Source organism: Rhinolophus ferrumequinum, chromosome 27 (assembly GCF_004115265.2).
Source record: "Rhinolophus ferrumequinum isolate MPI-CBG mRhiFer1 chromosome 27, mRhiFer1_v1.p, whole genome shotgun sequence".
Lineage (NCBI taxonomy): Eukaryota > Metazoa > Chordata > Mammalia > Chiroptera > Rhinolophidae > Rhinolophus > Rhinolophus ferrumequinum.
Genome location: NC_046310.1, coordinates 1477453 through 1502195, shown reverse-complemented (window position 1 = coordinate 1502195; position 24743 = coordinate 1477453). Strand labels below are relative to the sequence as shown.

The window sequence follows — 24743 nt, the reverse complement described above, 5'->3', positions numbered from 1 at the left end:
TGGATATTAAGTGATAGCTCCTTTCTTTAATTTTGTGATTAACAGGTCTTTTATTGGTAGTAAACTAGGGCAAACAATCAGAATAATAATACATATGCAGTATTCAGTACACACAATAAAAGTTAAAGAAATTCAAAACCTGTATAAAACAAAACACTGGAGAAAAATACAGCTTAAGAGATAACAGTGGTAAAGGCCCTCTCCATCCTCTGATTACAGCTGTACTCTGTACTCAACGGAACTCAGCTGCACTTTCCGAAATAAGAAATACAAACTTTTTAGAATTGAAAGCATTTAAGAGGATTAAACACATTTTCTAAGGATTTTGCAATAACAAATAGGTGACCCTTTAGCTGATAAACACTTAAGGGAGGAAGGTGGGGAGAGGAAATTAACTAGCATTTTGTAACCATTTTTAATAATTTCTTATTTTCCAAACACTGCTTTCATAAGTGTTTTACACTTGCACAATATTAATTACTTTATTATACATGGAAGCCTGTGGTAGGCTGATTACACAATAAGACTGCAAACAACCAGTGGTACTTTTCTGACGTCAGAAGAGTACATAAGACTGAAACATCACCAAAAGTACATAAAAAACTCATCAGCATAAACACCAAAGTACATTAAAAAATATAATCAGGAAAAAAATACAATTGCTAAGAAGTGGTTTAGAGCAGAGCCACTAGCAGCAGCTGCAAATGGCAATTAGCATTGATAGCAAGTTCTGACGACTTTACAAGACCCCTGTACAATACTGACTAACGCACCCTTTCAATGGACATCCAAGGCTGCGATTTCACAGAGGCTCTGATGTCATAAATAAACGAGACCCTCTTCTCCCTCACATTAGCTGTGGCACCAGTTGGAATTACACCCTTATTAGTATCGATAGCTCCGAGTCTGTAGGGCTTTACTATACATGAAAATCTGGGGTGGGGGGGTGGGGATGTTGACTTTATTGTTTAGTATCTGGATGCCATAGGCATATAAAATGCACAATAAAATTACCTATAGAATGTAAATCATTCTAAAATCAAAACTGCCAAGAGAGAAAGAAGGAACAAGGAAGGTCCAGAACTCTTAGAAAGACAGATTAGTAACAAGAGAACCCCAGAAGTGTGGGTGACAGGTAGGAATACAGACAAGAGGGCAATGTCTTTAGGCCATGTATAATAACCAGACCCCAAATTTCAAAGAACGGTGTAATTCCAACTGGGGTTCTAATACTGGAACCAACCACTTGGGCTTCGACACTCTTCTAGATGTCAGCGGACTCCTAATGGGATTACAGCCTATTACAGTGGGGATAAAAGGAGAGGGTGCTTTTTTTTCTTCTTTTATTAAAGCTATCATTCCAGGCTTTGATCAAAGATCCAAGAATATTTGTTCTACCAGGCTGGAATGAATGTGGTTTGGAAGTTCAGAGTACATTTAAAAGCTGCAAAAAAATACAGGTAGCCAACATCTCAGAATTTTGGATCAGCCCAGATAGAGACAGCTATTTGAAATGTTTTCGATCCCCCACTTAAATGATGAAATGTGTATCACCTCAGCCCAGATAGAGCAATTTGAAATGTTCTCGATCCCTTACTTAAATGATGAAATGTGTATCCTACTATCTGTAAATTGGATATTCCATTACAGTGATACGTACAGAATTCCCACGCGTTATTACACTTTCCTGAGAGTGAAGCAATTAGAATAACCTTAGTCCTAGCAACAAAGTTTTTTTGTGTTTTTTTTTGTTTTGTTTTTTTGTAGGTTTTTTTTGTTTTGTTTTCTGTTTTTTGTTTTTTTTTTTGCAGTTAAAACTTTTGGGCTATTCCCTGACGATCTATACATGTAAATTTGATTGCTAAACATTGTCACTTTGAATGGCAAACTATTTTTAATCTATTGATTTTGATTAAAAATCATAATACAAACAGAGCTAAAATCACGCTAACAAAATAAACTAAATATGAAAAGTTGCATTGAAAGGGCATTACATTATTCTTAATAGGATCGTGTAGAAACATTCCAATGGCAGTGTTCTCAAAATAAAACAAAATTACATTAGAAGACCTCCAGCCCGGTCACTCTGGGGACCTTACCGGTAACTCTGGCTGGTGGGTGTCTTTCCTCTCGTACTACATGGCTCACTTACATCAGACATCATGTTTGTATACCCTGAGAAATCTGACACTGAAGTCCTTACTCTATTGTCCACTTCTCCGTTAGAGTTACTGATAAACGTCATTGGCACCCTGCTGCCCGACTTGAACTGAGAACCAAATGCTTGTGCAAAGTTCTCAATCTGGTACGTCGTTCTAGGCTCTGGGTCTTTCTGAGGATCTATCTGGCTAGCTAACTCCTGAGATGGAATCTGAAAGCTGGCTGAGGACTCTAAGTTTTTCTGTTGTTCCTTCTGGCTGGTCAGTTTCTGAGATGAGGACTGAAAGGCTGAAGAGGTCTCCAGATTCTTCTGAGAATCTATCAGATCATCCAACTCCTGGGACGGTGTCAACTGCTGATGGGTGGCATCCAAAGCAGACAGGTAGAGACCTGGTTGAGATCCAAACAACATCCCAAAAGGAGGCTTTGGCAATGAAGATGGCAACACTGAGGTAACAGACTGGCCGAAACCACACTCTAAAGGAGACGTAGTGTATATCTGTTTTTCTGGAAATAAAGTGTGGTTGTGGAGAGGCGAAGACAAGCTGACAAACTGGAAACCGTGTCCAAGCGTAAAACCCGCATTCGTGGATTTTTCAAAAGCCTGCTGGAGGTACTTGGAGTATTCTTGCAACATGCTTGCCTTCTCACTGGAAGGGGTCTGGGTGCCTGGGCTCAAATTCTCTTCTTGAACCAACTCAGAGTGTTCTCCTGAGGCGTGTAAGTCCACTCGTGGTTCTGTTATGTTGAAAGGATCCTCCTTCTGGCTTTCTGACTTGTTGGAATACTGATCCAAAATACTCTGCAAAACCTCATCCGGAATTCCAGACTTGTCATGACAAGACTTAATTTCAGTATTTAGAGCTGAGGAGTCGATAAGTGACAATGGGGCCTCACTGTCCAAAACACTGACCCCTGCAGACTGAATGACGGACTGCTGGGAGACCATGTGTCCCACGTTTATAGAGAAGGCACTGTTGCTGCTGGCAGTTGGTAAGTATCTTCTTTTCTTCGAAAACTGCATGGCATCATCATAATTACTATTCATCTGGCCTTGCTTGCCACCTGTACCCTGGAGAAGACTAATGGTCTCCACACCAGTACTCGATGCTATGCCAAGTGAGCCACCTGGTTTCCCAGACAAAGGCTTCTGTCCAACTATGTCTGGTAATGGTGACACAAAGTTAAGGTAGTTTTTGTCTGTACTCTTTCTGCTGCCTTTCTTAAAGATCAATTTTGGCACCCTTTTCTGCAGTTCATCCACACCAGGGCCGATTATGCCTCCACCGGAAGACATAGCAGGCATCTCTACGGAGTAACTCTGCACGCTCAGGCTGTTGGAAATTGGTGATTCGGTCGCCTTAGCAGTCTTATGTTCCTTATTTTCGACAGCTATGCTTTTGGACTTGGTTTTTCTCCTTGAAGAACTGGTGTTTCCCTGAGACAACACAGCCAGGTGACCCATACTGTGAGGGTTTGACGACCCAGGTTCTGCGCTTGCGGCTCCCTTCGCTATGGCTTCACCACACGTGCGTCTGTGCTTCAACAGTCTATCAGTCCTCGAAAAATACTGTTGGCAAGTGTCGCACTTATATGGCTTTTCTCCACTATGTGTCCTCTTGTGTCTCTCCATGTGGTACTTCTGAATGAACTTCATGCTACACTGGTCACACCCAAATGGCTTCTCTCTGCTGTGGATCTTCTCATGCCTCTGCAGGAGGTATTTCTGAATGAAGCCCATGCTGCACTGGCTGCACTGGAAAGGTCTCTCTCCCGTGTGGATGAGGACGTGTCTCCGCAGGTGATAGGAGCTTCTGAAAGCAGCGCTACAGTGATCGCAGATATGAGGTTTCTGACTTGGGGAGAGGATGGCGCCTTCTCCATCTCCAACCACAGGAGGTTTGGAAGATGCGCTTGGCTTCCTCTTGGCTTTGATTCCCTGAGATTCTGGCTTTGGCCTCTTCGCCTTTTTGACTAAGTTAGTGTCCTGCTTTGGCTCCCCGTTGTCATGGCGCTCGTCAGTCCTGGCGCTGGCCAGGTGGTGCTGGGCGGGCTGCTGCTGGGCGTGCTGGTGGAGAACGCTGAGGTCCTGGATGACGCCGTGGCTGCCCCCTTCCCCGCTTCCTCCCAGGCCCGGGCATCTGTCTTCGGCCCCCGCGAACAGCCCCCCGTAGTGGTGGTGGTGATGGTGGTGCGACGGCTGCTCGTCGGGGTCCGCCGGCTTCTCCTGCTTGATGCTGACCAGAGACTGCAGGAAGCCCCAGGAGGTCCTCTGCGCCGGGAAGGCCGCGCCGGAGGCCGCCGGCTCCTTCTTGAAAGTCATGTCCGGGGCCGGCGCAGGGGGGGGCTCGGCCGCCGGGGCCGCGGAGGTAGAGGCGGCGAGCACGCACTGCGGGGGAGGGGCGGCCGGGCCGGCCGGCCGGGTGAAGCTGGTGACCGGGGGGAGCCGGTGGTTGAACATGACCAGACCCTGCGGGAAGGTGGGCTCCATCTCCGCCCGCCTGCCGCCGGAGCCGCCGCTGCCGCTCAGGAACCCGCCGCCGACTTTCATACCCCGGAGGAGGCCTGGCTGCGGACGGGAGGGACAGGGAGAGGGGACAGGAGAGGCGGTGGGACCGGGCCCGCGGGACCCCGCGCCCGACCCGCCGCCGCCCAGCCCGCAGCGCCCGCACCGAGCGCAGCGCGGTCCCCTCGGCGCCGCGCGCACGGCCCCGCGACCCTCCCGGCCTCGCCCGCCCCGCGCCCACCCCCCCGCAACACTTACGGTCCCGCCGCCGCCGCCGCCGCCGCCGCCGCCTCCAGTTAATAAAAATAACGCCGTCCTCTCCACAATGGAATTAAAAGCCTCCCCCGCACTGCGCAGGCGCGGCGCGGGGTCTGCTGGGAACTCCCCGGCCCGGCCCGAGGGGAGCGCTGCGCGGCCAGCGCGCAGGCGCCGCAGCTTCCGCCCGGCTCGCCCGTCAATCACCGGGACGGTTGGGCGGAGGGGCGGCCCGGGGCTGGAGGGGCGGGGCTTTGGGGACCCTCAAAAACCAGGCTTCCGCGGCGGCCAGACGTGATTGGTGGGCCGCCGTGAAGGAACTGGCCGTGGTGAGGGCCTGTGTGGCAAAGGCGCGCTGGAGGTGGACCCCAGGGGCGGCAAGTTCTGCGGGAGGGGGCTGCAGGAGGAGGCTGGAGGACTGGGGGAAACTGAGGCCTGCATGGTGGGGCTCCCTCCACTTTACAATTTGCTGTCCAGGTAGTGACTCAAAATCCAGACCCACAAGTGCCTCCCTTGGGGCACTTTTGATTCCACCGAGAAACATTGAACTTCAAAGGCTCAGCATTTAGTAAAACACATTGTTTCTGTTGCCTCTCTTCGTGCGGGAATACTGCCATAATGGGCCCACATTCTTTGCTCTTACAGGAGGAGCCTATTTGGAAACCGCAATAGAAGTACCGTTGCAAGGAAGAAAAAAAAAAAAAGGAAGAAGAAGAAGAAGTTGTGTTGCTGCCAACCTACCTGAAGGCTACTGGAAAAGGAAGGCCGTCATCCAGGTGCGGCAGGCAGCCTGTAAAACACGCCCACACGCGCATTCATCATCATCAGGTGGTGTTTAAATGCCCACACCTTCGTAGTCTGGCTGATGAGTCTGTTGGCCAGGTCACACTGCTACCTGGCACCTTATGTGACTCCCGAAAAATTGACTGCCTGCCCCTCCTAAGATCTCCGCCGGGATCCCCTCTGGCCTCCCCAGTACAGAATCCTGAGAATCACATGCAAAATTGGGAACATGACCAGGTAACATCTCGAAATCAAAGTTAGATCAACAAAAATCAAGTATTTGGTCCGTGTGTAATGTACACAAGGCACTCATTTTCTTAGTAAGCATGCAAAAATCTAAACCAGCAACTTTTCCTAACAGAGTGTATATCACAGACATTTTTTCATAAAAGAACTAGAACTATGACAATAATTTATTTACATAGCATGTTTTTTCTTATTGAAATTACAAATCCATTTTCTCACAACATTTCTAGCTAAATAACTTCTCATAATTCAACAATAAATGACTTCTCTGAGAAATTGCACCGTTGAAACCGTAAAATTATTAATAAACCCTCATGGGCTTCCCTAAGCCTGCTTGAAAACTTAGAAAGATAATATTTCATGAGCATTTTGAGATAATAGTAGCATTTTTAAATCCCATGCAGCTACATGTAAGTCTTCTGCCACTAAAACCGCAACTTTAATACCGTCAAGTACAGTTAAGGGTTAAAAGAAGGACTGAAAATTCATAAACTTAAGGCAGTAGTAAAATATTAGCCAATGCCTATGAGAAATGAGGCTGTCCGCTTACTCGGGTGTCAGCGTTGAATGGTAAGCTGGGATGCATGTAAGCTTGTCCAAGCATGAAGGGCAGTAGGACACTCATATGGAAAGCCAAGTTTGTTCCTCAGTTATCAAGATAAGAAACCTGTCATTTCTCTCATTCACTCTGTCAGCCTTGAGATACTCCAAGCGGACTCACCTCTGTGTTGTACACCCCATATATCAGGAAGATGAAGAGACCCTGTGAAATAAAACGGAGGGGAAAGCTGTTAACGCTAATCATTTCCGCAGTGGAAATGCCTGAAATAAACTTTCCTGGGAACAGACAAAAGAAGACACACTTCATCAAGGTCAATTTATTTTTCTATTTTTCAACATTAGAAGCAGCACCTTGAGCATTTATAAGATAACATACTCGCACCTCACTTAGAGTGCCGGTGCTATTCAGTTCGTTAGAAATAGAAAATAAAAGTACCATCCCAGGTACATAGAATGTTAATTAGGAAAACCGGCATGCCAGTCTCTGAAAGACAGCTGGGTCATAAAGAAAAAGCAAACTCAGAAAAATGTCATCAAAGTAATGGAAAGAGCACTAAGCATTGGGATTTCTAAGCACTGTTTTAGGCTGCAGCAAGTAGAATATGTTTGTTACAGTCTTCAAAGGGGTAAAGTTCTTTAAAAACATTAAAGTACAAAACAGCTAAAAGGATAAACGTAGAGTAATAAGTATAAATAGTTCTTAAGTAATACTTAAAATGTCAGTACAAGTTAAGGTAAATTTTCACATTATCAGCTGTTGTAAAACTGCATCCATTTTTATTGTATCCTATATATAATAAAAGCTCCAAAAATCTGCTATGTATTAGTTCTTAGCTTTAGAAAGTAATTAATTGTAAAATATAAATTAAATCTCATTCTGAAATCTAAAGTCTTAACTTTTTAAAGTAAATAAAACTGGTATGGTTTAAACTTATTTGAGATAATTGAGAGCAAGAAATTTTCCATGTGTTTCTTCCTTACAGAGGAAAGAAAAATGTACATTATACTATCCTAATAAACCAGATATTAAATAGGGTCTGGACTAAACTCTGGAAATGGTTCAAATAGTGAATGTGACCCTTTCAAAAGGAACATACATTATCACAGGAATGTTTTTATATTTGTTTTACCCCTGACTCCTTACATCTTACAGATAATGGAAACAATCCTGGAACAAGGAGATTGCATAAACAGAAACAAGGTTTGTTCTTGTAGTTTCTTTTTTAAAAGAGCTCTCTTTTTTTTTTTTAAGAACAATTTTAGGTTGACATAACACTTGAGAAGACAGTACTGAGAGTTCGCATGTATCCCGTATTGTCAACATTTTATATTAGTATGGTACATTTGCTCTAATTACTCTTGTTTTTCAATACTGCTATCTATATAATTTCAGAAACTAAAACTATTGCACTACATGCATTGGATTAATAAGAAAGATTAACAGAGTTTTCAAACAATCGAACACTTCCATTTGGGTCATAACCTTTTGAAAATTCAAGTATAGTGACAGTTTTGTCACTGTATATATATGATGTCCCAGAGCTCAATACCAACGCTCCATTCCATCTTTCAAGTGGCCTTCGTCAAAATCTACAAAGTGTGCAGTGAATTCAAGTTGCTTCAATGGGTCTCATTTCATAGGTGACTTGTTTGCCCCTGTTCTAGATAACTCAGGAAAAAAAATATTTCTTCTCTGGCTTATGAAAAAAACTATACGATAATCAGCATTCCTCCTTCCCATAGTAATTGCTAAGTCTATTTCATATTGTGTTACATCGATGTAAAATTAAGAGAGGTCAAATTTTAATTCTGTTTATGAGATAGGAGGATTTTGTTTTGTGCACTGGATGAGTCCCTGGCGAAATACAATTCCCTGTATATTGAACAATATGCACTGTGCTTTCTCAATGTTCAGAAACAACTGTGTGCATGAAACATGTATGATGCTTTGTAAATCAAAGTGCCTTTCTATGATGTGTGGAACCACTCCTAGAATTTATCTACTTTGTACATTCGATTTTCTCTAAAAGAAAAGAAAGAGTTCTTTAAAAGTCACACGTCCCCCCCCGTCTTGGTAAAGTGAGAATATAGGGCATGTCTTAATATTTTCATTTCCTGCACTTCTCTGTTACTTGCTCTACGTTTTAATTTTAATACATTGAACCCTTTACACTAATGTAGAATGACCGACAACAAACATCTTCCTTTGGAAAAAAGGATTTCGACTGTTTGAAACATGGTTTTAAATAAAGCCAGCTCCAATCTCAACAGTTTGTTCTTTCTCCTTTTTCTTCACAGATACACACTGGCAAGCATAAATGGCCAGCCCCAGAGTGATGCCATGTAAAGACCCTGAGAAGGTCTGCGACTGGAAACCACCCCAAGGAGTCTCTGCCCTCCTTTCTCTTGTGCTGCCCCCCTGATGCCGCCACAATCAGCGGATAATAATTCCCTGAATTGCACGCTTCACACATGACAACTCTTCCCCACTGGTTTGACCAGCTACTGACAGTGTGATGATTTGGACTGAACTGTACAGAACTTTGTAACCCCTCACTGCTGAGTAAACACCCCATTGTCTCCGTTCCCCAAAGGGAAGGACCAAAACAGAAACAGCGAAACCTAAAAATCGGAAGCTGCAACTAGGAGCCCCTTTTAAATTCCTGCAGAGAGAATACCTCTAAGAACAGCCAGAAGGAACCAACTGCCACATTTCAACTGGCACTGAGATTTCTGGAACTTCTTTGCCCAACATTCTGTCCTACTTGAGAGTGAAAGCATGCCCCACTCGTGAAATGCACGGCCCCTCCTATCTGTTGTAGTTTCTGCTGGGCCACCATAGACATATTCATGCATCGTACGTAAGGGTGTATTCATTTATAGAGGTACCAATTCTGCAGGATTTAGTCACGGTCCAAATACCAGTCACGGTGGGCAGGAAGCATCCCAGTGTGGCTGGATTCCTGTCGCATTTGTGTACTTTATGAGCAGGAGTCAGGCCCAGCAAAGGATCACCAGGATATTACATCGGACGCTGTGCAGGAGTTAAAAATAGAAAGGCAAGGGGGAAAATCATGCACTTTGCTTTCCTTCTTGTTTATCTATGAACCGTTAAAAACCGAGGCAGCTTTGTCAATGTTTTCCCTGTTCCGGAAGTCCACTGAACACTAGCTGCTAGCAGTTTCAACAGCTGACATCTAGTCTGTTATTTTTATATTGATCATTCTGTTCTTTCCTAGCACTGCGTGGCTGCTACGCAGTCAGTCTTTTCAGGGGTGGCATGTTCTTTCCTGGAGAGACAGAGGACAGGGAAGTGCCACCGTACCCAGGACACTGTCTACTTGAGAGTCAGAATAATAGCAGAATAATACCAACAGTGCTGGTCTATGGCAGCTCTCTCAGAGCACTCTCACGTGCATTTGTTCCTCCCTGCAGTACTGCGGAGGGGGCAGCGTGCTTATTGGTAGCTTTACTTTATAAAGGGGGCGTTGGAGGCTTGCTCCAAGTGCCACGATGCTGGCCAGTCAGCAAGCCAAGGTTCAGTATTCCGACTCCTAATAGGATCTTTTATTCTATTCTCACACTGCCTAAATAGACACCTTCCTAACTCTTAAGTGATCGGCTGCAAGGGAACGCACGTGGGGAGACAGACCTCTCCAAGCTGAGCTGCTTGGAAGTGTGTGGCAGCTCCACCAGCTCATCAGATCAGGACCTCAGCCCCCAGTAATCCTGGTCCTCTTGCAGTCTGGGAAGGCCTTGCAAGTACAGGAGGGAAAATGCTTTCAGCAGAGACGTGCCAGGTTCTGGCTTTTGTGCTTTTCCTGACAAATCCTCATTCAATGGTTACCCTTGCTGGGAAACATACCTTTCCCACCACAGGCTGCTAGGTAACCGCATAGTCAAATATCCTTCTCATTATCATCATTTCCTGAACTTCTCAGAACGTATGGCACTCTGCTGTGTGCATATATTTATTTTTAAACCATGCTCCCACCGACCTGCTGTGCACAAGTCCCGTTTGGGGGCCTAAATCCCACAGAAACAGAAGTACTGCTGTGCCCGGGGGTGTGTATTTGAGGTTGCTGCTGCTGCTGCCCACGTGTAGTGGCAAAGAACCGGAAGCCACCCGAGTGCCCTCTGACAGGGATGGCGGCATAAATTGTGGTGTTCCATCTCTTTGGGTCCTAGGCAGCTGGAAGAGGGAGTTAGAGCTGTGTTTGTTAGCCTGGAGAGATATCCACGCGCTGTTCAATGAGAAAAGCAAGAGAAAAAGATGCGTGGGATGTATGTTCTCTTTTTTGTAAAACAAGTAACAAAGCCCTTTCCTCCCACCCGCCCCCCCCCCCAGCCTTCCCAAATGTAACTGATCAGACGGGAGAAAGGTGTGGAAACGTGCACACCAAACTGTCGTCACTGGTTCCCTAGTGGAAAGGTTGAGAGGGAGAGGAGGGAAGTCAGAAACAAGTGAGACAGAAGCAAACTAGAAAAAACGTCAGGGCATTAGCGACAGAGGACGTGGGGTATGCAAGTCCGTGGGGCATGTTGCCATGGATACAGGAAACAGAACCCGCCCGTGGGTAGGATCTAAGTATCAGATGGACAGATGAAATATTCATTTGGTTTGGGGATAAGATTCTAGGGGGGTTTTCTCCATTCCTATTAGTGTAATATAAGACAACAATAACTTCAAATAAAAAAGATGCAAATGGGTTTGTTCAAGGTGAAGTTACTGTTAAAGGACTTAATACTTTTTAAGTAAACACATATGAATTTTGATTAGTAGACCAAAAAGAAACATAAGTTTACACAATAGAACAAATCATCAGTTTTGCCAGGGAAAGAGGGTGGATGGCGGAAGGGGAGCTAAAATGGATTATGAAGGGACTGCCTCTTTTGTGTTTCGCGTTCCTTTTCTGAAGACCTGCGTCTTGAAGGGGTAGGAAGAGAGACTAGGAGACTCCTGGCATTTCAAGACCCGTGTGATTGGACACGTCCTGTTGAGAGCTTCCTATGACCATATATGGCTGCACGCTCATATTGCCTGGATAGTCAACTTTCAGAATTCTAGTCTGTAGACTGCGATATAGCAGCGCCTGTGATATATATACCAATTGGGGTAAAATTTGCTGAATTATACGTATACCACCTCCCAAATCTTTTTGAAATAAACAATAAGTATGAAATTTTAAAAATCAACAATAAGATGGCACAAGGCCCGGATGTTTGGAAATCCCCCCAAAGCCTAACCCTCATCATAGTTTTTTATAAGAGCCAGAACTCCTAGAGGGCAGACCCGGGCGAGTTCCCTTTTCCAGTTCCTGACGTTTAATTTGTTCATCTGTAAACACTTGCCTGGTACTTTATACTATGTAAGTTACATTTATGGAGCATGATCTCATTTTGACTTCAGTACATCCCATTTGAAAAACGAAGGAAATAAGTGACTTGTCCAATGTTAGAAAATAAAGTAGCAGAGCCTGGGTTGTGTGGTTGCCAGTTGGGCATTTGTTCTGCCAGAGATGAATTGGATTATTCATGTGCTTCTCTTTCTTTTATACTTACAGTTATCGTCTTTGTCTACTTTGTATGGGAGACCAAAAATTAATTGGTGAATTTCTTACAGAAGATAGCATGTAAGTACAAATTCCTTAGATGGATTTAAAAATCTCATCTAACCAATCTTTAAAAGGTGAAATTGAGTAACTCTGCTGTTTCTGCCAAATATCTTGAATGTTTTACTCAACACATTTTTGGATTCAACCTACAATCTTATGAGAAGCTTAAGTAGCTTTTGAGAGCCATGGGTCCACTTTAGCTTACGTCCTGTTTTATTTCACCACGAGAAGCTGAGGATAACGTGGATCTTTGCGACACAGCCAGACTTTCAGTTTGACTCCATAAACTGTAACTAAATTGTCCTGGAATCTTGAACCATTACTCATTCTTCTTCAAACTTGTAGTATAGTATTATTACTGCTTAAAGCAGGGGAAAGCACCTTCGCTCCTACCGAGTATAAAATCAGGCTTCGTTGTAGACTCCTCGTTACTTTAATTTATAGTTGAATTAAAGAACGGTTATTCTATGAACTGAATAAGCCTCAGCCTCTCTGCCGATGGCCTGGAGTGTTCTCTCCCTGGATGCTGACTTCAGAAGCAGCTAATCCCATTTCTTAGTAGAGTAGGAAGCGGCAACTTAGCATGAAATGTGTGGACACTAAGAGTGTCGCCATCAGTAGAAGGACTTGGACATTAGAAGAGCTGGAAAATGACTCTGGTCAGCAGGCTGGGACCCACACACTTGGGACTGTCTCTATGATTGACGTCCTGAGTGCTCAACGGCCGCAGTCTTCAGGTCAGAGTTCTTCAGGCCAAAACAATGTCTTACGTGTTACTGCAGCAAGATTCTGGGCTTCTAGATAGCTCTCAGAATATTTGGAAGCATATGTGCATGCACAAGTGTGCAAGCGTGTACAGAAGTTGTTGGTGTGGCTGATGTATCTGGCTTCTAAGCTCATGGGAAGCCCTTCCGTAAACAACACACAACACCGACGCTTCAGGCACTTGACAGGGTTTCAAGCACCCACTGACTCAATCCAGCACCACCACAGGCTCGCGAGACACCTGATTCTGTGAGATGGTATCTAGGGTGTATGGCAGCTACTCCTCGGTTCCCTGAGCACTACTCCTGTATAATGTTAGACCACCAGAGAGCAAGACGTTAGACTGCATCACACGGCTCCCTGGAGAAGTGCCTTCAATGAGGAGTGACATCACCTACATTAATTGTTAAATGTAATTTGTGTTGCTATCAAAGTTACCCATGCACATGGTTCTCCAAGACCTGTCATAATAAACATTACCCTCCAATTTCCCACTCCCCAGAGGAAAATGAGAATTGTTTTCATCCTTAACTTAGTATGTCAAAATTACATGCTGATATTGCTACTTCCTGGCTTTCAGGGTTCATTCTATGGCTTTCCCCCAAGGAAAGTGTGAACTTGGCTCTCTTCAACCCACTCTACCTCATGGACCCTTGGATTTCCTTCCTGTGGGTTTACTCCTTCTTTTTGGTGGGGTACATCCTTCAGTAGCTTCCCGAGAGAGGGTGAAGTTCGTCGTCACATAACTGAGAACCCTCTCACTTTGCCTCACACACAATATATAGCACTGAATTTTAGTTTGGAATGATTTTCCCTCAGAATTTGGAAGGCATTTCTCAGGTTTCTTCTAACTCCTGGGCTGCTGTTGAGTTATTTGTCACTCTTCTACGGGTCCTTCTATGAAACCTTCTTGTCTATCTGGGTGCTTACTTCTCTCTCATTCCTGGCATTTGATGTTGTTGGTGTGGGTGAAGTTTCATTCATTGAGCTGGGCGTCTGGGGGCCTTTCAGTCTGAAAATTCTTAACTTTCATGTCTGGGAAATTTTCTTAATTTGTTTCTTTGATGATTTCCTCCCCTTCCCCTAATTTCTCTGCCCTAATTCCCTTTGGAGCACCCTACTATTTGAATGTTGGCTGTCCTGGATAGAATATCTAATTTACTTCTTTTTCTTACATTCCATTTCATCTTTTTATTCTGCTTTCTGGGGTATTTCCTCAATTTTATCTTCTTCCCTTTTATTGAGTTTTTATTTGTCATGCGATAGTATTTTAATTTTCAAAAACTCTGTTTTGTTCTCTGAATTATTTTTTCTTTTTCTTTTAACAGTATTATTCTCACCTCATGGATGCTAATGATATTAATTAATAATTTGGGGGCATCTTTTTAAAGTTTTTTCTTCTGTATATTCATGAGTGGGCCACAAAAATAGTTACCTGGAAGCTCTGTGCCTCGGATTGGGGGCGTCACCAAATGGCTGTTTTATTGGCTTAAAATACCATGTCATGAGCATTTTGCTCAGTCATTATAAATCCCTCAAAAGAGCAATTTTTACAAACAGCAAATTAGGATTAACATCATTTATTTCACTATTTCTCTAATTTACACATTTCACTTTTGTATTTACCTTGTTCATATTCCGATTATTTCCTTGGATGAGAGGTAAACTCCTGGAAGATAAGCTCTAACCGGCTGGTGAGAGGGTTTGTTTTGATGTAAATTCCTGGGAAGCAATTTGACAGTAGTTTTCAGACTTAATGTTCATATTCTTTGACCAACTAGTAGATAGTTAAGAGTCTGGGATTTTGAGTCAAACGGTCAGGTGTGGCTCCATATTCACCACCTACAAATCACTTAACCTTCAAGACTTCATTCAGTGCCTGAATCTAAGTAACTAATACGTGGTAGCCCCTCTTAGTATCTTACTCCTCTGCACTAGCATGGAACAATTTATGAAAATCTGGTAGTTTTGTTTTCCTTCATTTGAATTTCTTTTTAAGAATGAGCTCTATCTTTTTTACCCCTCCTTGTGTTGGCATTGAAATTTCTTCTTTTGTGAACTATTTGTTCAGGTCCTCATAAATATTTCCACGAAGGCACTTGAGATCTTATTGATTTGTAAGCACTCTTTATATATATATATAAAAAAAACCCACAATACAATTCTCCATCCCAGCTTATCATTTTAAAAGTCAGATTTTAAAAGTTAAAATAGCTTTTGGAGCTTTTTTATCACCTGTTAAACAAGTGACATATACTTATTTTAGACTACTTTCTTACTGAAACCTAAATGACAAGTGAGAAAATTACTTTAAAAAGTCATTTGTAATTTTACAGCGTGAGATGACCCCTGGAATCAGCTTGGTACGTCCCTTTCTCATCTTCTCATCTTTTTTTATACCTAAATATATACGTACATTCTTTTGAAGAGGGAGGGGGAGCTCATTCTGTATTTTCTGTTCTACAACCTGCTGTTTCCACATAAGACACATTATCAAGGCATTTGCATTATCGTTAAATTTTTAGTTGTTTTCTTTTCAGAGTTCTGTCTACATTGCACATAATGTCAGCCTCACTTTAACAGCTTTGCAAATTTTAGAGAAAAATCCACCAGTAATGAACTTGAATGTATTTCTAAGGAAACAAACAAACTGAGTTTGAAACAAAGAACCTGATCTTTTACAACTTTTTTTGCTGAGAAATGCAACATGAGCAAATCTACAGAGAACTTGAGTTTCTACCAAAAATGAGAATCCAGAAAGTTCTCTATTTGAGTTTGAAAGAATGCAGGATGTGATTTTGACAAGATTTTGAATTGGGTTCTGAATGGCATTCGTCAATATATATATATGACAAAAATGGAATCAACATTGCAAAGTCAGATGAGTGGCAAACTTGATTCTAGGGAACGTGGCCACGGTCACCCCAAAGAAACAGGGTGTCCAGTCCAGGAGCTCCCAGTGGAACACTGGAACCCCAATCCCCATGTGACCAGGTCATTCTGTATGTGACCACAGTCCCTGGAGTGAAGCATTCAGGAATTGGGAAGCCAGAATTTTAAATCCTTTTGTAAATTTCTCTTTATCTTGTGTGGGTTTAGTTTGTCTGGTTCTATGAAGTGATCCTCTTGGTATCTCACAGGACCTGAGGCAGACAGATGAGGGTCCGGACGATTTGGTGGTGTCTGCTGGGCACCTTATATATTTCATCACCTTATTCCCCAGATAACCCTTTTGTAGATAAGAAAAAGGTCTCAGAGAAGCCCACAAACTTGCCCAAGGTCACAGGTTAATAGGTAACAGGGATCCAAGCCCAGATCCAAGCTCATTTTCTTTCTCTGAGACCACACCGCCTTCTCGTGGAATCCCATGGAAGAGTGATGGATCCTGTGCCCCTACTGACAGTGCTCGTGACATTGTAAAGAGTAGAGCACATGCTTGGCACTCGCGAGGCGTGTACTTGGGGAGGTGACAGGAGGCCCAGTGACTACGTCCCAGTTATTTGCGACAGTCCCAATTTCTGCCTCACCTCGCGAGCACTCCCCGACATAACTGACAGTGAGCTCTGATTCTGGGTTTATCAAATCTTGTCCGCAGCGGTTTAGGTTATCCTGAAACAGACTTAATGCTAATGACTCCTTTTTATAGCTCGGGACATTAAATCAGGTTCAGAGGAGAGGGTCCCTGCGTGAAAACACAAGAGTTCCATTTGCTGGTGTCCAGGAGGAAGGACAAACATGTCCAAAAGTGACCGAGCTGTGATCACTCATCCCCACCAAGAGCTCGTGTCTGGGAGCGTAAGTAGAAGCAGAGACAAAGCTGAGATTTAAGAGGATGACAGTCACTGTTCCTTAAAGTGGAAGGTTTCCTCCAAGACGAGCATGTGCATGAAATTAGTAAAACCCCAGGTCTTGTTCACAGAAGCGGCGTGCTTTTACTTTCTTCTTTGTACTTTGACCACCCAGCGCCGAAGGGACTCTCGCTGAAAACCGACTCTCTCCCTCATCCGTCTTTCCTAAGACTGTTCGCCTTGACCAACCCTGTGTGACCCTCCTGTGTGACCCACCTCGACTACTGGACATGATCCTCTGGCTGAAACTTCGGTTAACGCCATTGGGAAACTGAGTCAGTAGGACTAGATCCAATTTTTTACAGAGAATAAATACTTTTTAAAAGCAGTGAACTTCTCTTTTCCTCATAAAAAGCTAGTCTACAGACCAAAATGAAGCAGATGAAACAAAAGAGAGACAAAAGTGAAGCTATGATTTCATATCGTCCAACTAAAACCCAAGAGAGGGACGGACAACTTGACTGGTTCTGTGAAATACGAAAAAGACCCTACCCTCAATAAGCACACTGTTTATAGGGAAACTCAGCTGTAGCTCTGCCACATTGAATAAGAACCACCAGAGAAGTCCAGGGAAAGTACTGGTAGGATTCACGGAAGCCAGAGGCAGTCCCCTGGCTGGGGGCTGGGTGGGGGTTAACAAGGATGAAAGGGGGCGGGGGAGCAAAATTTTCCTTTTCTAATCTTATTTTAGAAATTACCCTTTTCTAATTTTAATTAGAGTCATTCAATTAATCAACTTGGGCTTTGAGGCAGAAGTGGTTGGATCTGCAAAGATGGGAAAAGTGTCATTTACATGTGTAAACATGATGGAAGCAAAAGGAAGTGCAGAGCAGGTTAAAAACAGGTCAAAAAAATAAAACCAGCAGCATTGCAATACGGATTCAACCACAAGTTACTCAACACAGCAGAAGAAAAGCCTCCATGTGCCTCAGGAACAAGTTAGGCGAAGTCCTGAGTAATTCGTCATAAAGATTCGAGTTCATGTAAAACTTCGTCCTGTAAACATGTGTGTCATGTGCCCTGGCAGGAGGAACAAACATTGTGAAAATGTCGATTCTCCCTAAAATAAATGCTAAATTTCAAAATGCAGTGCAATCCTAATCAGAATAACAAGAGGGGTTTGGAGCGGGGTGAGACTTGACTAAATTGTATTAAAATTCATCTGGAAAGAGGGACACATGGGACAGCAGTTCCCAAACTTTGTTGCATGTTGTAATCACCTGGGGAGTTTTCAAAATGCCAACTCCCTGGTTACATTCCAAAGCAGCCCGGTGACTCTCCTGTCCCCCAAAGCTTGAAAACCACGGATATGAGAGTACGCGAGACTTTTCTTAGAGAGGTCCGGGGGCAGGGGTGTGGATTACTTCTGTCCTGTGCCGCAGTGTGGTATAAAGTTAGAGCAATTGCACAGTTGGTACTGGCACAGAGGGGTATACGACAGACGGGGGACACGGAGCCCAGGAGAAGATCCGCGTCCCAGGGGACGTGGAGTATAAACGAGGAAGGTTCAAGGAAAGGTAAGTTAGTCAGCAATATGGTACCGCTGGCTAGACGGCCTCACTCCTTACGATCAACCTGAAGGACTGTCCCCAACCTGATCCGTTCACACAGCAGCCCAAGTAACCTCACACCCATGGCCAGTCCCGCCTCTGTCCTCCCAGAACCGTCCATGGCTTCCTGTCGCTTTCGAGTGAAATCCAGACCCCTGAGCTGCCTGCCTTCAAGGCCCTGACAAGCTGCTCCAGGCTGTCTCCTCAGCCTCCGGTCCGCCCCCCTCCCCGACCCTCTGCACCGTCACCCAAACCGTCTCCATGTCAGGGACTTCCTGTTGGCTTTGCCTCCGCCTGGTCCTGGTAAAGCCAGCTTCCTCTTGCCTTCAGGTCTCAGGTTCAATGTCACCTCCACCAAGGGGCCTTTCCTGACCTCTCGAGGACACTCCGCATCCCGCGGCCATAATCCTCCATCACTGCATTCACCTACACGTCCCCCTTACGTCCTTATTAGCTCTGCCCAGGTTGATAATGGTTATAACTACCGATTTGTCTGTTACGTTTGCCCATCTGCTCTTAGCTCTGTGAGGGAAGCCCTTGGCAGTCTGGTCACTGCGACAGTGTCAGGATCCAGTAGCTGGCAGGTGCTCAATGAAATCTTGGTTGTGTGAGCAGTAGCCTCGTAGGAGGATGAAGCTGGGCCTGAGAGCTAAGAGGATGACTAGTTGTCTGTTCCGTCAGCAAAACCCTGCAGTGACTCAGGACGACTGGTGTTAGTCTGGAGGGAACTCGTGTAAATCCTAAGGGTCCCAGCGGCCAGGGGGGGGGATCCCTTCCCTTGTTAGGAGCAGTAACCCAAGGCTTAAGGTCAGGGTCCTTAGCTGAACGTTTGGCTGGAGATCTGGCATCCAAGCTAGGCATCAAATCCTTCTCGGCCACTCTTTCCAGTATCAAGACCATTCTCCTTGATGGAAGCAAAATAACAGGTTAGCATCACAATTCCGATTTCTCTCTACATCTGATGAATAGGACCGGTTAATTATACATGTTACAGCTAGAAAGTGCCTTAAATGCCATCTCCTAATGACTATAAAACAGTCCTTTTTGTTTCACAGATGAGGAAATTCACTCCTAGTCAGCGTGAGGCGGTATCTCCAGCATCTGACTTGCGTTTCCCTGAGGACTGGTGATGGTGAGGGTCTTTTCGTGAGCGTATTGGCCATTCGTCTGTCTTCTTTGGAGAAAGGTCTGTTCAGATCCTTTGCCCATTATTTAAACTGGGTTATTTGTCTGTTTATTGTTTAGCTGTAAAAGTTCTTTATAGATCTAGAAAGAAGTTCTTCATGTTGTCAAATATTTCCTTCCATCCTGTGGGTTCTTTTCATTCTTTGTGGTGTCCTGTGAAGCACCAAAGATTTCAACGTTGAAGTCCCATTTATTTGTTGTTGTTGTTTGTGCTTTTGGTGTCGTAGGGAAGAACCTGTTGTCAAATCCAAGGTCACAAAGATTTATTCTTACATTTAAGAGTTTTCTGATGTTAGGTCTTCACTTCATTTTGAGTTCACTTTTGTATACGCTACGAGCTTACGGTCCAATGCCACTCTTCTGCATATAGCTATCCTAGGACTGTTTTCACCGGAGAGCATTTTAGCTTTATAATAATAAACAGCTCTGTGAAACACAGCTTGGCATGTTTTGAAAGGATGTGTTGGTCGGTAACAGTGTTCACTACATCACAAAGTATCCTTTACGGAGACCCTCCAAAGGACGTTTCTCAGGCCTTGATTCCAGGAAACTCCCTATCTTACGGATCCAGTGAACTTGCCACAGAGCAGGACACTTTCTTTGGCAGCTGACAAGGCTCGGACTCACACATGCTGCCCACGTCTAGTACTACTGCTGCTCAGGGCAGACGTCTGTGAACGGCACTGACTGACGTCATCTCCTTTCCCTGCCTATCTAGTCCAGATTTCCTTGTGCGTTTTCATTCTGTGGCATGACGTGTGTCCTTAGAGCCACCCCAAATCATTTTTTGAAACCTAATGAGGTAGAAATAAGTAAACAAAGACTTTAAAAAAAAACCTTTGGTATCCTCTCTTGCACCCTAAAGTTTGAGAAATATTGCCTTGAGGTGATAACATCTGGGAGGGGTAACATTTTAACTGGTTGTTGGTGTAGGTGTGAATGCTTTCCATGTTAAAAAAAAAAAAAAGAGGAAGGACATGTGAGGACCCCAAAAACATTAATGCAAGAAATCCAAAGATAACGTCTTTTTCAAAAATTTGCCTAGGTTTTGTTTTGTGGGGAAGTAAACACAATCTAGTTTAAATTCTATAAGCTTAAAGATTCAGGTGATATAGCTTATTTTTATTATAAATTCCATGAATTTTGTTGGCTTATAATCAGGGATAGTTATACTGTAAGAAATACGACACAAAAACAATAATCTTTAGAAGCAAAGGTTAATTTTACTGATCCTTCTATATATAGGCCGAAGATGGCTAGTTTGCTTTGAAAAGGAGGTGGCAACATTAATTTGGCAGCTTGCTCTTTGGAAGAGACCCTGAATGGGGTCTGCCTGCAGGCCCTTCCCAAGTGTGAGATAGAAGAGAAATACCAGGCAGGTGGCCAGAGTTTTAAAGATAGGACAGAAAGTAATTCTTTTTCTTTTGACTTGGGACAGTGAAACCTAACCATCTCTTCTGCATTTGAAGACATATTTTTGGCATACTTTTACAGTACTAGTAAATAACACTTTTTAACTGAAAAATCCCCAAAACAATCATATAGAAACCATGCCTCATAATCTTTATTCTTTCCTCAGGTCAGCATGGGTCATTCATGTTTTAAAAGCAGCGTCAGCAAAATCCCCTGGTTTCAATTTCATTAAGATAACTCTTTCTTTCATTCTTTCTGATAATATACTTCTAAGTCAAACTTCTTACCCAATCCCTGTTGTATCCAGAAAAATCCATTTCCTGCCCCACCCCCGGTCCCCATAGACATGCATCTCAGAATGCAAAATACTCAAAAACACCTGAAACACCGATCTTTCACAACCTCCGATAGTGCAACTTGCTTGAAATTTCTGAGACATAAGAAAAAGATTAGGTAACTTAAGAAAGTGGAACTTTAAATAATAAAAGCTGTATTTGATATGCTAAATTTACTAGGGAAAATGGGAGCAACTTAAATGTCTAATGATAAAAACATTGTTAAATGAATTGTTTCATCCAAATGATAAAATACTATGCAGTCATTCATTTTTCAGAGAATTTTGAGCACCTTAAAACTTTGCTTACGATAGATGCAGGGTTTGCAGAATAAGAGCATAGATCCTAAATTACAAAATACATTGGGATCTGAAAACTGAAAAGACGGGGGATTTTCTTCAGTTGTAGAATTTTCTGTTATTTTCATTAACTTGTTTATCTTTTCCTAAATTTCCTAATTTTTTCCCCAAAAATAACCTCCCTACACTATAAGTAATTTTATTTCTTCGGTTTTTTTGTCTGTTATTTTTAGTACATGTGCTAGCAAAGCACGCACTGTCAGCAAATTTTGAAGAGCGAGCTGGCATCATGAAATTATACTATCTTTCCGTCATGACTTCTGTCAGGGCCCCCAGTCTCTTGGCTCTTACCCTAAATTACACTGTGCACAAGTGTCACCTGGCACATTCCCCCACCCCGTCATGACTCCCCAAGTAGCTCCAGGAGCCTGAACTTTTAACAGGAGTGGGTGGTGGGTGATCTGACCCAGGTGGGAGAAGGCCCGCCTAACAAACCGCCCGCCAAGGCTCTCACCCCACCCCCGTCTGTGCCTCCTCACTGACGGTGCCAACCAGTCGATCTTCCGGGAGTGCAGTGATTTCATAGGCTTCTTATCTCCATTCAGCCTCGGGGTTAGGCATTCCCGATGGGGACCTGGACCCCAGGAGCACGTGTGGAAGTCCCACGTCAGGGCGTCGCCTTCCTGTCTGTTCTCTGACTACAGACGTGCCCCCGCGCTTCGCCCCACTTACGAATAGGTTCCTCCGTGGAGTTTGTGTATCGGGTTCCTTGCTTAGAACTGGGCCACCAGTTTAACAGCCAAAAGCAAGTGATTTCATCGCGCTACGCCTCATTTTCCTCCTCTGCGCAGGAGAGTAACATCACGTATGGCCACGCTGAGGACCAGGGATAACCTGAAATGGTCTCAGGGAGTGAGCGCCCAGAGACAGCAGTTATTCACAAGGATGGAGTTTGTGGGGAGGCAAAACAAATCCACTCAAAACATAGCCTAATGTGACTGCCCCGAGCCCACCTGAAACATGAGTGTCTGAATGTACACACAAGAATTACTTTGAGTTTTGGAGTCCCCAAAAAATGTATCATAATTGTCACTTTCTTTGTCAAAAATAAATGAATCCTGCTGAGCTAAATCAAAACATATTTAAGAAATAACGCTCGTGGCATGGAGTAGAAAACATAATGAACTGCTTTTGTGGGTGATTAAACGCCCAAGTGGTTGGATAACCACAGAGGTAATGGTTGTGAGTTCCTGCCGATGCCCAAAGTATTGTCACTAATACGTGACAAGGAGTCAACAAACCACAAAGGAGAACAGGAAATAGTTTGTTCCCTCTGTGACAGTCGGGGTGGGGGCTGTGAGTAGAACACACACACACACACAGTCTCACACACACACACAGTCTCACACACACACTCACTGCAGCTACCTTGGTGACAAATTCTGAAGGACACCACGTGTTTCAGTGTCACGCGGGGTCACCAGTGCCCTGACTTGATTACTGTGTCACGGATACTGTGGTTCTTTACAGCAGAGGAGGCTGCCCGACCGAATATGTCCAAGGAGCCAGAGAGCAAAATATGAAGGGACTGATACCAAAATTATTTGAAAAAGCAAATATGAAAGGACTAATGCCAAAAATACACAGGAAAGGGCAAGAGAAACTGAGCAATAAAAGGGGCAGGAAAAAAAGCCGGTGGAGAACCAAAATTAAGGAAAGAAAATGACTGAAAGGAGATACTACTGACTAAATAGCAACTCAGCACGGATCACAACTCGGTGTACATTCACGCAGCTGATGTGATGGAGTACCTCCTGCAGGCCTCGCGTGGGAGGGCCGAGGCGGGAGGTGGAGGCAGCCCCCGCCCTCCTTTATTGTTGAATGGGGGACAGGTCTGTGGCTCCCAGATTATTATTTGTTCAGTCACCAGTCATCTAATATCTCTCATAAGCCAGGTTCTATACTACGCATGGACCCACGTGCATAAAAACAGGAGAAGACCAAAAATTACGAGTTCAGAAGAAACAGGGTGGTTCTGGGATTGGATCTGGGATAACAAACTACTAGCAATGTGAACAGATACGGCCGAGTATTCTGATGGTGTCATTCACCAGTGACTCAGTGCAGACGCTTCACTCGTGTTAGACGCTCCGCTGGGGTCACCTCACCCTAAGGCAGGGACATAGGAAATGTATTTAAAAATAGGAAGAGAAGCACGTTCTCTGCCTCCCGAACCTGGTTTAATACAGAAATTAGATACTTGCCAAACTGATACTTGCATTTTTAACGCTGCTTCAAATTGTTTATGATGACCATTTATTTTGGGACCGGAAGTCACGACGCCGTTTATATTACGATTACTCTAATGAGTCATTCTTCCTACTTCACAGGAGCTGCCTTGAACACATGCGGTACTTTGAATAGTAGGAACAAAGACAACTGTGCCTTTAGGAGCCTAGCAAACACAAACACACCAGCCTGGGGGCCTTCTTGGAGCCCTAGCTTGATTGGGTGTGAAACCAGGCAAAGGGACGACTCAAGTTAAACTGCACATTCAGGCAAGACACACATTCTTACGTTCCATGCATTACAATAAACATTGACAAAAACTAACGAGGACAAGCTCTCACAATCCGATGGAAGTTCCCCCCAGTTTTTAAACGACTTCAGTGCCTTCTGTTCCCACTAAAGGCCCAGTGCTTTTCTCCAGAGCACCCGTGCTGTTTTCCTAACTCCCGGCCTGGCGCCTTCCTCTATCCAGCTACTACAGGCAGGCACCCCAGGTGCCTTGCACCCCATTCTCACCTTTCTCAGGATGTGACTTGCTCTACTCTGTTATTCATCCCTTTCGTCTCCAGGAATAGTCACCTCACTCTCTCAGCTGGATCCGAAGAGGTTTAAACACGCTCACGATTCTCCCATCTCGGTAAACACCGAAACCTTTCTTCACTGGCTCTCCTTCCCCAGCCTCATCTCTCTCTTCCTCTTTACAACCAGGTTTCTAAAGACCCGTCTTTACTTCCAACGTATTTCTTCACTTCCCAGTCCCTCTCAACTCACTTTAAAACCGCCGCCCCCCCGCCACTTACCCCCAGACAGCTCCCACTGAAAACGATCTCCTCCGCTCCCTGCTCATATTCGAGACCACATCTTACTGGACCTTGTCCTTGAACTATCTTCCTTGGCTTTGGTAACACCAGCGTCTCACTTTCTTCCCACCTG

At 44.1% G+C, this 24743-nt stretch overlaps 1 protein-coding gene and 1 long non-coding RNA gene across 5 annotated transcripts; one reads left to right on the top strand and one right to left on the bottom strand.

Moving 5' to 3' along the window:
* On the bottom strand, positions 1-24480 carry ZNF281 (zinc finger protein 281). Of its 3 annotated transcripts, XM_033099580.1 has the most exons (4): positions 24327-24480; positions 6672-6713; positions 5663-5711; positions 1-4729 (listed from the first exon to the last, which is right to left on the bottom strand). In XM_033099580.1, the coding sequence occupies exon 4, from the start codon at positions 4709-4711 to the stop codon at positions 2096-2098; it is 2616 nt and encodes an 871-aa protein (XP_032955471.1). In that variant the 5' UTR covers positions 4712-4729; positions 5663-5711; positions 6672-6713; positions 24327-24480; the 3' UTR covers positions 1-2095. The 3 variants fall into 3 exon arrangements, with proteins under 3 accessions (XP_032955471.1, XP_032955470.1, XP_032955473.1); XM_033099579.1 differs by lacking the exons at positions 5663-5711; positions 6672-6713; positions 24327-24480 and adding an exon at positions 4925-5026; XM_033099582.1 differs by lacking the exons at positions 5663-5711; positions 6672-6713; positions 24327-24480 and adding an exon at positions 4925-5018 and having other exon boundaries at positions 1-4725.
* LOC117018538 (uncharacterized) lies at positions 5047-8947 on the top strand. Of its 2 annotated transcripts, none has more exons than XR_004422252.1 (4): positions 5047-5250; positions 5567-5941; positions 7665-7712; positions 8810-8947. It is a non-coding gene; the product is annotated as an uncharacterized LOC117018538 (long non-coding RNA). The 2 variants fall into 2 exon arrangements; XR_004422253.1 differs by having other exon boundaries at positions 5061-5250; positions 5567-5697.
* Positions 24481-24743: the final 263 nt, after the last annotated feature.